Here is a 12,980-nt window from a genome sequence, read left to right on the forward strand (position 1 = left end):
GGCTGCTAGTTCACCCACATGAGATGCTTTTGTCAGGGGAGAAAAGATCCCTTTTCCTGTGTCTTTTCACCTTGGGAGGTGCCACCATCTCCAGCACCATCTCGGCCCTCCATGCCACCAGCCAGCACTACAGCAGAAAGGGCCGTGTTGGAAATGTCTGTGTGTCCGAGAAAGGTGCAGGGCCATCCCAGTCTCTCTGGGAAAAGTGGATGCTGGCACTTTCCAGATCTGGATACCCTCCAGGTCCCCAATTGCTCCAAGGGGCTTATTGTACTTCACCAAAGTCATGGAGTTCATAGGACTAAATGAAATGAAGGAATTGGGGTAGTTCTGCAAGGGACAGTGAAAGAAATTGCCTGGAATGAGGGACCTGCGTGCCCATCGTGCCTCTGCTACTGTCTCCTGGTTCCAGGCAAGTCAGACGATGCTCCCCTGAGGTCCCTGCTCTTCTTTGCTGGCCTTCCAGACCATCTAGCTTCAGAACATCCCTCCCCCACCAAGTACATTCCTTCTCTTTCCTCCGGGCACTTGACACATTCTCACTGCTCTTGGTGTCATTAAGCCCAGAGGGGAAACCAAGTCAGGAGATGGTTAATTACTTCTGAGAGTGGGGGAGATCCTTGTATGTCCAGCCACCCCACCACTGGGCAAGAGCCAAAGACTCCTCGAGTCAGGGCTCCACCGTGTGTCCATTAGGACCACCTGGCCATGAACAAGGTGATTCTCATGAGCCCAGTGTGGTCATTAGGTCCCAGCCAGTGCTGGTCTCAAGAACCGCAAGCTGGCCATCAGCCCCTCCTTTTTGATGGTCACTGAAGTCATTTACACAGACAATAGGGCGAACTCAGCAAGGCTTTTTCATCACATACATTGTTCTAATAGAAATGCATAGTGCGACCCAAGCTTTGTGACGGTCCATTTTAGAATACTTTGCCGAGCAAATCAACTGTGCAGTGAGCCATCGGAGAAGGCGGTTTTCCTCAGCAGAATGTGCCAACTCTCTACAGACAGCCAGAGCCCAGCCGAGCCTCAGCTGCGAGAGGGGTGCTGGGCACTCCCTCCTTCCGAGCCCACTGGTGGTTGACAGAGGAATCTGAGACATGCGGCCCATCTGTCAAACGCCTTTTACCCAGTCCAGCCATTCTGTCTTGTCCTCTCTCCAAATAATTCCCATTCCCTTGGTCCACATTCAGACACACCTTTTCGTCAGCTACTTAAAATCATGAAGTGAACTTAATTAGCTTTGTCAGCCCCTAAGGCTGGCAGGGTGGCAAATAAGGCGTTACATTCACTGTCCATTAGTGGTCTGTGATCTAAACTAGATGGAGCGTTTTTCAAGCTGTGCGTGAGCAGCATCAGCACTTTCTACACGGAGATCTGCCTGGAATCTGGGAGACGCCCAATTCCAAGGCCACCCCTCTTCGCCTCGCCCACTGTCCTGATGGCCACCTTCTAGAATCCCCTGGGGCCAACTTTCAACAGGCCTCTTTGTAAAGCTGAGCAGCCAGGAGCCAAGGTCGCATTCTTTATGAAAAGCCAGGCTCCAGCCAGGATCTCCAGCCAGATCTGTTTTAGCCAACTCCAACAGTTGGAAAAAAAGAGAAAAAGCAACAACAGCCCATTCAATTAAAAGTGCCTTCTTTGGAGAAACCAAAAGAGTTGAGCAGTTGTGAACCATTGAAGGGCAGGGAGTGGAGTCTGCAATGCTGAGGGCTAGAAAGAGGGAGCTCAGCTACCACCATCTTAAGAAGCACAGATCAGTGAGGGAGCTGGAGGAGCCCAAAGAGCTGCCTCTTTCTCCCTGCCCAGCTGCCCACGGAGAGGGAGGGCATGACTTTTCTGGCCATGGGGGCTCGGCTCCCTTCCCCCACACACAGCTAAGGCTTTGGGGAAGGGGCAGCAGAGTAACCTGTATGTTCATTACACCACCTGGCCCCTGCGATCCTGACAGGAATGGACCTGGCTTTCCCTCAAACCCAGAGCAGCTCACCTGGTACCTGAACTTGCCCTCGGACCCGGAGCACTCAGCCCAGTACATGCTAGAACTTCTTCTTCATCCCAGAGGAGTCCCCGGGGCACATGCCAGAACTGAAGCCTGAGGCCATGGCCCACTCTGGAGAGTAGCCTGGTATCTGCATTGGGGTGGGGTGCGGTCAACAGAAAAGAGTGGTTGGGCCAGGACGACTGTGAGAGCCTTGAGGAAGCCTCACCCACCTCCATCAGGGAGAGGCTGAACAGAGCCAGGGGCACTCTCTTCTTCACCTGAGGTTCAGGTGAAGACCCACAACCAGCTACCATGCAAAGTAGAGTAGCCTGAATCTGGTGGCCCCAGTGGCCACCTCTTGGCCAGTGGCCCCCACAGAAAAGAAACTCCTAGGATGGTTCTTCTGTCTCCTTCCTGCCCCATCACCTACCATCCCCAGACCCCATTCCCAAACTGCCTCTGCTTCACCCCTGCCCTTCCCATACCCGTTCCCCCACCTGCCCCTTCCCTGTAGCCTCTGGAATCTGGAGCCTGTAGGGATGGGTTGGCTTCCTAGGTAGACAGAAGCAGCATCTCGTGTTTACAGCTGATTCGACATCTGATTGAGTCTTCCCTGATTATTGTGTGTTCCTGACTCAAAATATGTGCAATTCCAAGTGTCAATCAAACTCTTTTAAACAGCAGCTGTCATCGCCATTGCCTTACAAAGCACTTAGAAACTCTTCTATTTAGAAACCATCCCGGCCCCAGCCTGCATCATGTTGTCCATGCTAAGAGTTCCAGTGGCTGGTTGAGAACTTTGCAGCTCTAATCTCTCGATAATAAAGCAGATAGGAGGGGAGATGTTCAGTTTCTCCAGAAGGGCCCATTTAGGGGGAAACAGGAGTTTTTGTCCCCTTCCCCCCATGCTTGATGGGCACACATATATCATTTACTGGCTCAGGCACCCCAGGCCCATAGGGATGGCACACCCATGATGCAGCTCAGCATTGAAACCAGTGCCCAGCGTGGCCCTTGGCCTATGGATGTCAGATTAGGAGATGACCTCATCAGAAAGGGGAGACTCAGGAAGTGGCTGTGGGCCCCTTACCCACAGTTGTGTAGGAGCATCAGGCAGCTCTGCCTACTGTGTCCTGAGACAGCTAGGCTCAGGCCAGGAACTCAACTATGGACCATGTGCTCCATGGAGATCTGGGGGACTAGAGCTGTAATCTTGCCAAGACTCGGAGAAGCCACTGAAGGTGTGTGATACACATGTGCCTCTCACCATCTCTACCTCCTTCCATACCTCTCACACCCGAGCCAGAGGGGCCCTGACTTGCTCTGACACATCCCTCACTTCAGTTCCTCGACTGAGAATGCCCTCTCCTCACTGCCCTCCATCCCCACACCTTTGAGTCCTTTTCTTTTTTCAACACCCACTTAAATACCACCTGCCCTGAGAAACGCTCCCCACCTCCCCAGCCTGGTGGACTTCCTCCTTCCTCTGAGCTCTCAGAGGATTTTACCCGCACCTCATGTGGCATTTACTTCCCTCTACCTATCTACACTGATGTATGTATACACTCTTCATCTCTCCATTAGACAGTAAGCAACTTGAATTCAGTATTCCTGTCAGATTTCTCTTAGAATCCCCCATAGGCCTGTGTCCTGTGCTTCCTCTGCCCTCTCTGTCCCGCTGTCTCCAACCCGTCAGTCTCCCATTCCCGCCAACACGCTGGTTTTCTGCTCTTGCTACCCCTGGCTGCCCACTCTATTGTCTGGGTTCCTTCTCTCTCTTTTTCGTACTGACAGCTTTATTGAGCTACAGGTGTGCATGTTGATGACTTTTAGCAAATGTACAGTTGTACAGAGAGCACCACAGTCCACTGTTAGAAAGAACCCTGGGCTGGTTTTCAGTCAATACTGTACCGACTCCCAGCCATAAGCAGCCATTGATCTGCTTTCTGTCTATAGAATTGCCTATTCTAGACATCTATATAATAAAAGCCTAAGTGACCCTTATGGCGGAATGACCAGAACAACCAGTCACTTTGATGCACACTGACCACCAGAGGTCAAATGCTCAATGCAGGAGCTGCCCCATGGTGGTCAGTGCACTCCCACAGGGGGAGTGCTGCTCAGTCAGAAACCGGGCTCACAGCTGGTGAGCACAGCGGTGGTGGCGGGAGTGGGGAGTGGGCCTAAGCTAGTAGTCAGACATCCCCCAAGGGGTCCTGGACTGCAAGCAGGCACAGGCCAGGCTGAGTGGACCCCTCTCCCCCATGCACAAATTTTGAATTCCCTCTGGGAGTTCTAGTACTGGGCCTCTAGTTTCATATAAATGGAGTAATTTCTATGAATGGAATGATGAGGTCTTTAATTTATAGTCTGATCTCTTTAACTCAGCATAATGTTTTTCAGCTCCATCCAATTTACAGCCTGTATCTGGTCCATCCTTTTGTATTGGGGAGGGGCATTCCATGGAATGGCCATCCTACATGTGATTAACTCAGTCACCCATTGGGGCATGGGTTCCCTCTCTTGATATTTTAACACCCACACCAGAGACTGCACAGCCTCCTGCAGGTCATTCTGGATTGACTTTGAAAGGGGGAAGGTTTTTAAAGCTCTCAGGAAACTCTCACTTCACACCAGGAATGATCTGGCTGACAGCCTTCCAGGAGGACGGCTCCCCAGGAGACAAATGAACTGAAGGTGTGTTCTTTTTAGCCTACTCCCAAGCTTCCCTGGCCACAGTCCTTGACCTGCAAGGCTATGAGAAAGGTGGAAAGTGATGATATCTCAGTGTGTTTATTGTTAATGCTTATGGCCCACTCTGTGTTGTTTACCACCACCCCCAAGGCTCAGAATCAAATCTTTTAATATTTAACAACCAGTTGGGCACTGCACAGACCAACCCCAGTGGGAACTGATGCTGGACACCAAATCCTTGATACCCCCACTGTGTGAAATCCAGGGGGCACCAGGGAAGGAGCAGGGCAGCCTGCAGCAACAGGTAGGGGACTGTCAGGGAACAGTGGCTCTTTCTCAGTTGGTACAGAATCATTTCAATATTTTCACAATGACTTCAACTCCGCTGGGAACATCAGGCCTACCCATGTCCACCCACCCTGCACTCCCAGAAAGTTAAAGCTCTCCCAGAGGCTCCAGGAGTTCTAGACCTGAGCACCAAATTCCAAATTGGATTAACATGTGGAACAGTCCCCCAGAGAGGGCAGTGCGTTGTGCTGGAGAAGTAGGGGGAGATGTTGACTGCTTCCTCATACAGCCGCTCTGAGACAGGGAAGGCCGATGAACCCTGATCATGAGCAGGGTCTCGGCACCCGTTTGCTGGACACTGAGTCCTAAGATGTGGCCAATCCAGGCTGTTCCTCACACACACTCCTCTTAACACATGTACAGGTTCTGGCTGAAGATTGTCGCATGGTGGGGACAAGGATCCAGAGCCACCGTGGCTTTTGACAATATCTCCATCAGCCTGGACTGCTACCTCACCAGTGAGTCCACCCAGCCCCCGGCACTTGTTCCCACCCTGACTACCCGGGTTCACTGTCCCTCCTTCACCTAAGCCACTTTCTCCCACCTTCCCTGGGGCATGCTCACCTCCTTACAGCAGAGCCTCACTTAACTCAACCAATGGGGTCTTCTCTATTCCAGTCAGTGGGGAGGACAAGATGCTGCAGAAGACAGCACCCAAGTCAAGAAATCTGTTTGAGAGAAACCCCAACAAGGAGATGAAACTCTGGGAAAATACACCAAGAGAGACCCCCATCTTTGACCCTACAGGTAAGGGTGCAACTTACAAATTTGAGCAAAGTGATTATTTGTTGGAAAAGGCAGAAGCAAGGTGGGTGCTATGATCGGGATGGGAAGCTAAGTTTAAAGAATAAGATGTCAACCTTTGTAAGGGACATTGCTTGCACTTTGGCTATGGGGCTCCAAGAAGAAGCTGGTCCTCTTGCTACAGAGCTTCTGAAAAGTGTGAGAAGGAGCACTCCTCCATGCACGGGGAACACCCAGGCCCTGGCACAAGCAGAGAACCAGGCTGGTGACCTCTCCTCACCTCAGCCCCTTGACACCAGTCTCCATTCACTGAACAAAGCAAACCTTCCCTCAGATCTTTCCTCCACGTAAAGAGGGTTGGCCCAAGCCCAAGGTTATCTGTTGCAGGAAGGCAGCCTAGCCCATCATGGGTAAAGCCCCCAGAGCGTCAGATCCAACACATTTCCAGAGCTTGGCTCCCCTCAACGTTGCTTGATTCAGCAGTCCCGGGATGAAGGATCGCTCGAGGGGGCTCTGCCGCTTCCAACACAGGCCTCTTCAGCCTCGTGCCCTAAACCACAGCAGTGACTCTCAGCTACTCTTTGTACAGGGCATCATTTGGGATCAGTCTCAAGTGCCAGCATGATGTTCCTCAGCAGTTATTAGCTCCGTGAGCCAGCCCCAGGGAAGCGGATGAAGGCCTCCGGGCCACACCCGCAGGTCAGGGTTCCCCAGGTGGGCGATGGGCCTGGGCACTGAGGCCTCTGTCAACATGAGTAACCTGGAGATGCAGGAGCACAGCACACCATTCACACACTCTTCCTCCTGTAAAAGGTAATACCGATAGATAAATGATAAATCTCTCATTTCTACTTATAAATGTGAAATCCTTATTTGCTGCAAATTACATTGAATCCATTGACTCTCAACGTATTAAGTATTAGCTTTGCTTTGTGTTTGAAGACATTCTTCCTTTCCTCCGAAAAGCTACCCAAGGACTAACTATCCCATCCTCACTCCTGCCTGACCTCACAGCTCCAGACCAGGGAAAGAATTCATGGCTTTTCCCATTACCTCCCCCTTTCTCTCTTCTCCTTTAACTGGAACCTCAAAATACCTTTCCAGTTTTCCACACCGCAGTCTCTGTTTCCCACCCCTGCCTCGTGGTTCATGGCTCATGAAACCGTCACACGAGGGAGGACCTGCTTTCATTGTTGAGTGGTCTTCCCTGCACCTCATCCCAGAAGGGTGGAAGTACCTCCCTGACTTCCCAGCCCTTGGTCAACCATGGCTCCTGTGATAGATTCAGGACATACTAAGCAAACGTCACGGCAAGCCACCGCCTGCCTAACCACCAGCACTGGGTACATGGCGGGAGTTCCGGAAACACTTACTGATCGACTGGTGGGCACTTAATGTTGAGCTCGGTTCTCAGATGTCAGCTGCTGGCTCCCCTGCAGCCGACATTCAGAAACCTGCCATCACCCAGCCTGACTCGGGTTTATTGCCATATAAACTCCCACTGTCCCTACAGGGCTGATCGATAAGGGCCTGGCCAGTGGCCACTCAGACTAATGAAATCACACAGCGGCTCAAAAGCGTTGGTTTCCCCTACCACCTCCAGATAAAATTAGAAGTGAGTGGCTGCCTGAGAGGCTGGAGATGACAATGGCTAGAACACAGCTTCCTCTACTGAGCAGCCCAGCCTCAGAGCAGAGTGATGGGCAGATGGCTGTGGGTCAGCATTGGGTCTTCAGACCCCCTTCTGAAGCAACCCCAACTCAAAGGGAAGAAGACACTCAGCCTCAGTAGGCTCCTCAGTAGGCTTTAGAGAACCCAATAAAGAGCTAGTGCTTCCCCAGGACCCACTGCCACATCAGGGAGCAGCTCAGGTGAGGGAGAAGCCGAGGCAAGCTCCCAACTCCCCTTCCCCTGCTGTGTTTCAGTAGCGGGAGGCATCTCTCCCCCAGCCTGACAGACTCCCAGTCCCACCTTGCTGTGGACCCTAGTGGTATGTGGTGGGGGTGCCTCTGTCTTCAAGAGGATTTATAGGGGGAAGGGAGCAGGTCCACTGGGCCCTCTACATCAGCACCGGCCAGGACTCAGGCTCACGGTCAGGGAGAGGAGGCTGGCTGCCCCTGGATCCATGTTGAGCCCACAGTTCCAGCAGACTCCTCTGAGGGCAGGCCAGTGCTCAGAAATGCTGAGCAGGACCAGATCCAAGCCAGGAGCTCAGAGAACTCACAGATTAGAAAAGGAGAGAACAGGTAGATAATGATTACAGTCCAGTTACATGCCTATGGGAGAGAAGTGCTGCAGAGGAGGGTCCTGGAGGAGGAGGGTCCTGAAGGAGGAGGGTCCTGGAGGAGGAGGGTCCTGAAGGAGGAGGGTCCTGGAGGAGGAGGGGTCCAATGGGCTCATGGAGAGGCCTAGGTCAGGGCCACACCCACTCAAATAATCACCAGGCAAACACTGGCCTGACACCCACCTTCCATGCGACCAGCACAACAGGGGGAAAAAAAATGTAGATTTCAGGTCCCCTTCCTTACCAGCTGTGGCCACGTACTCATTGCTCTGGAGCTTCTGGCCCAAGGGAGCCAAGTGGCCTGGGAACGGGGAGATCACAGCCTACAACTTAACCCAAACTTAGAGATCCTACCTGGGAGGCCCCCTAGAGAGGACGGGAGGGCTGGGGCCCCGGGGCAAGGGAAGGAAAGGAGTAATCCATGAGCACACCTGACCCTGGCTGGGGGGTTCCACACGTCAGCTCCTCCCATCCTCACTGCCCAGGGCCAGCTACTGCTGTTCCCACTGTAGGGAGGAGGAAGATGATCTGGAAGAATGTACGTGGCCCACACCTGGTAAGGAAGGGGACCTGAAATCTACATTTTTTTCAGCCAGCTGAGCTACTTCTGAGTATCCAAGTCTCCAACCCACAGATCAACACCAAAAATGCAAAGAGGGGTAGTGCGTCCCAGTTGAGAGCCCCTGCATGATCAGTAAACAAATCAATTGTCAGAGGAGACAAGATAAGATTTTCCTGCCAAAGTTCAGCGCTGTCTGTTTCTGTTGGGCTGGAACAGGGCAGCTGGCTAGGGCATCGCCTGAAAACACCGAGGCAGTTTCGGGAGACTCACTCACAGAGCTTCCAAATCTCCCTAAATACACCTCGTCTCTCCCCCCGCCCTCACTGCCCCCCTCCAGCCAGCCCTCCCCTCCAATGAGGGCCTGGCAGGGAAAAGCCCGGCCAGGTGCCTCAGGAAGCATTCTCGGAAGCCTGAGTCACTAGCTAATCAGAAAAAAAACAGAGAAAATGGGACAAGTATTAAGTCTGAGAAAATTACATTTGTCAGCTTTGCACATACAATTACACTAACCAAATGGTTGGGATAATGCAATCACTGAGCTCCGGGCGCTCTCCCTCTCTCTCTAATGAGCATTAGTGGTGAGGCGGTGGGAGCAGGCTCGCCATCCTGTCTCTCTCTGAAAGCCCAGGTAAGGACAGGCGGGACCCCTGTCCTGTGACCTGCCTCCGCTTCTGTACCCCTCTCTCCTTGGGCTGTGCAGGGAGAGCGGAAAGGGATCTGCTCAGTCTAATTGAGAATCGGCGTGAACCTTGGGCCCAACCCGCAAGTCACCACAATTCATGGAGTTCTGGCTCAAACCACAGAATTGCCTCCGAGTTGGTTGGTGACAGTTGGTTTACCATTTTCTGAGTGGGATCATGAAAAGAGCACTAGACCGGGAGTCAGAACCCCTGGGCCTGGCCTGGGCAGGCCTGCACTAGCCAGCTGCGATCCTGGACATTCCTCGTCTGGTGCCTGGACGTGTCACCAGATAACAGAGCTCATGTAAGAAGGGCCAAAGTGAACACAGACAAGGGCGGGAAAACTGGTATTTTTTAAAGTCAAGGTTTGAAGTAGACAGTCTCCACGTCCTTCCCCGTCCCCAGCCCCGTGGTCTGAGGGTGAAGGGTATGGCGCAAGGGAGCCCGAGTGTTACCTGGCCCAGCTCTCTAATTAACCCAGGACACGGTGAATGTGCCCAGAAGTGAGGGTGACAGGCTGTCCGTTCCCACATACGCTCCTGTGATTCAAGAACAGATGCCAATTCCAATGAGAAAGTTTTATGTGTTTCATATAAATTGATTGGGTCTATTTCTGCTAAACGCATTATCCATTCACCACAGAACAACTATTAGAGTTAATAGAATTTGTAGCGAGAGCCATTATGTTCTAAGCATGCCTTCTGGGGATGACGGCATTGCTGGAAAGCAGGCTTTGCGGGGCCAGCCCCTTGCCCAGAGCCTGGCCTTTCACGCCCTGGGGTCTTCGTTCCAGCGCAGCCTTCTACGCTCAGGCCCTGCAGGCCCAGCCAGGCCCACGAGCAGCTGCGGTGGGCTCTCTCATATGCGGTCTCTCGGTTACTGGTACTATATGATCCTCCTTTTACAGATGAGGTGACCGAGGCCCACAGAGATTAAGTAACTTTGCCCGAAATTTTACAGCTGATATAAAAGGCTAAAGGATGGCTTTTATATCACATAGAAAACTAAAATCTCCTAAGCCAAATAACATTTGGAAGGATACAGTTGTGATAAATTTTAAAGCAGGGGTGGGGAACCTTTTTTCTGCCAAGGGCCATTTGGCTATTTATAGCATCATCCACGGGCCATACAAAAGTATCAGCTTAAAAGTTAGCCTGCTGTATTTGGTCAAACGTTTAATTAACTCACCCCTAATGCCTTGGCGGGCCAGACCAAATGACTTTGTGGGCCTTATACAGCCTGTTGGCTGGACGTTCCCCACCCCTGATTTAAAAGAATCCCGCTGTTGAAAAGGTCTCCTGGAGGAATCTCCAACCTCTCAAACTCCTGCTTCTAATGTCAGTTTTTGGTTAAACAGAGCACACGTGCATCTTCACTAATATTCAAAACAGTGCTCTGGGCACACGATGCACCACGCACAGGCAAGAGAGCTGATCACTGCAGCAAACTGGCGGCCCTCTGTGGCTCCAGCCTTCCCTGGGCATGTGGCCCGCACTCAGCCAGCACCCATTCTATTGGGGTGGCAGCTCGAAGAGCTCGGCAGGCGTGGGGCCACAGATACAGCTCCTGGAAACTGTTAGGCACTGACCGTTTTCCTGCTCAGCTGGCCTACTATTGCACCGAGAGCCTCATGTTCTCTCCTGTTTTACTAATTTTAGATTCTCGTCTATTTATAGCAAACTAGTGATGACGCAGGAAGCACCAGCCTGAACAAGGTTCCTGGGTGCCCAGTCACTGCAGCAGGTGCGCCCTCCTAATTAGGATGTCACTCTTTATTTCGCTGCGCCTCTCTCCCCCAAACGCTCCAGGAAGAGAGCTGGCGTGGAACTAACTCGGATTCATGATCCCCGTTACTGACGTTAAGGAGTCTTGTCCAGTGCAAGCAGCTTTGCACGCGGGAGAGCCAGTCTACCTCCCTAACGGGTGGCCAACACCGAGGCGCAGGGGCTGCTCTATTGCATGTCCACAGGTGGCCGGTTAGAACTGGAGGCTCCCCGGGCAGAGTGCCACCTGCAGCGGAGCTTCCCAGGTGAATGTTCCCTGTCCGCAGGCTGCCTCCTTTCACCTGCCCACAGTGACGAAGCACATCCAGCATATCTCATTGATCCCTCCAACCTCCCCTGCCCCCCGCACCCCCCAGAAGCAGCATGGCACAGCTTTTAGAGCACTGACTGCCTTTGTTCAAGTCCCAGCTGTGCCACTTCCTGAAAGTCACTCCCTTCTCCTTTCTGAGTCTTTGTTTCCCCACCTTAAAACATGGTGTTCACATCCCAAAGGTGTGATGAAAGGATCATGTGAGAGAATATGTGTCCAGGGCTTATGTGAGCCACGATTACTTTCCCCAGTGCAGAATTGAGGAAACAGAATCAGAAAGGCTTTGGGACTTGCCCCACCAGTAAACTGCAAAGCCAAGGACCAGCTCACTCCAAAGTCTTCCCGCCCTAACTCCACGCCCCCTGGGAGCCATCCCCTTGCTGCCTGTCGCTGGCCACAGTACAAAGGAGAAGCTTTGCCGCTTCCAGATCCACTGTTTCCTCTTTCCAGTCAGGAGATTTGCCTCAGTGTTCACTGCAGAAGATATCATTGCTTTCTAGTTGATGTTTTCACAATTTCCTGAATCCCAATTCTAAAATATATATATATATATATATATATATATATATATATATATATATATATATATATAGAGAGAGAGAGAGAGAGAGAGAGAGAGAGAGAGAGAGAGAGAGAGAGAGCTGAGTTTATTTTCACCAGCATGTGCTGTGTGCCTGCTCTGTGCCAAGCTCTGGGGCCTGTCTCTGGGAATGAGTCCAAGTGTCCCTCCTGGAAACTGTGCCACCCAGAGCTGGGCTCACATAAGCCTGAGATGAAGCCACTGCTCTCCCAGCACAAGAAAGACTGGTTCCCATTCCAATTTCCAATCACACACACACACACACACACGGAGTTAGGACAGGACCCCACTCCATGGCTCTGACTTTATCCTCCCCTAGAGGGTGACAAGATCTCATCCAAGATGGATGCTTTGCAAATTATCCTGAACTGATCATCCTTCTTTAAAAGAAATCCAGTATCCTTTGAGAAAGCCAGGAATCAATAGTGTTACATTAGAACTGCCTGACCCTGGGCCCCACTGGAGAAATAGTGTAGCATTATCCAGCTCTGACAGACTCCAAAACACCTCACAAACCTCTAATCTAACACTATAGACTAGTGTTGGAGTTATGGCAAATGAAGATCAAACAGCTTAACACCATGCCCCGGCTCCTCTTAGCCACGGAGAGGATTCTGTCATCCTCTCGCCTGGCTGGCCTGAGAAAACATGTTTTTCCCCCTTTGGTTCAGTGAAAGGTTACATAAGTGGGAGACAACAAATGGTCCAGGAACTCTGGTCTCTGCACGCCTTGATTAAGATCATTTAGCTTCAAGGCCATCAGTGCAAGTGCATTAAGCGCTTATTATTTGGGAAGTCCCCTTTTAATTATCATCCTCCCAGACTTGCTGGTCCTGCCTCAAAACCACGCTGCCTCCCCTCCGAGTCTGTTAGCTCTCTGCTTGCTACAGCAAAGCTTCAGTGCCCTGAGCAGCTGTCATTTTGTTTAAATTCATCTAGGCCTGCAGCTGGACAGGAGAACTAAGAGGGGAAAGGCGGAAATGCTAATTCTAGGGCACAAAAGGGGATTC

General features: G+C 51.8%; 1 protein-coding gene across 1 annotated transcript in view; it reads left to right on the forward strand.

The window, feature by feature from the left end:
• Nucleotides 1–12,980, forward strand: part of ALK (ALK receptor tyrosine kinase) — a 577,143-nt gene that overhangs the window by 507,659 nt on the left and 56,504 nt on the right. Inside the window, exons 10-11 of the mRNA XM_059660239.1 lie at nt 5,390–5,484; nt 5,645–5,773. Coding sequence (XP_059516222.1) covers nt 5,390–5,484; nt 5,645–5,773 — 224 coding nt within the window. The remainder of the gene's footprint in view (nt 1–5,389; nt 5,485–5,644; nt 5,774–12,980) is intronic.

This window comes from Myotis daubentonii, chromosome 12, assembly GCF_963259705.1.
Source record: "Myotis daubentonii chromosome 12, mMyoDau2.1, whole genome shotgun sequence".
NCBI lineage: Eukaryota > Metazoa > Chordata > Mammalia > Chiroptera > Vespertilionidae > Myotis > Myotis daubentonii.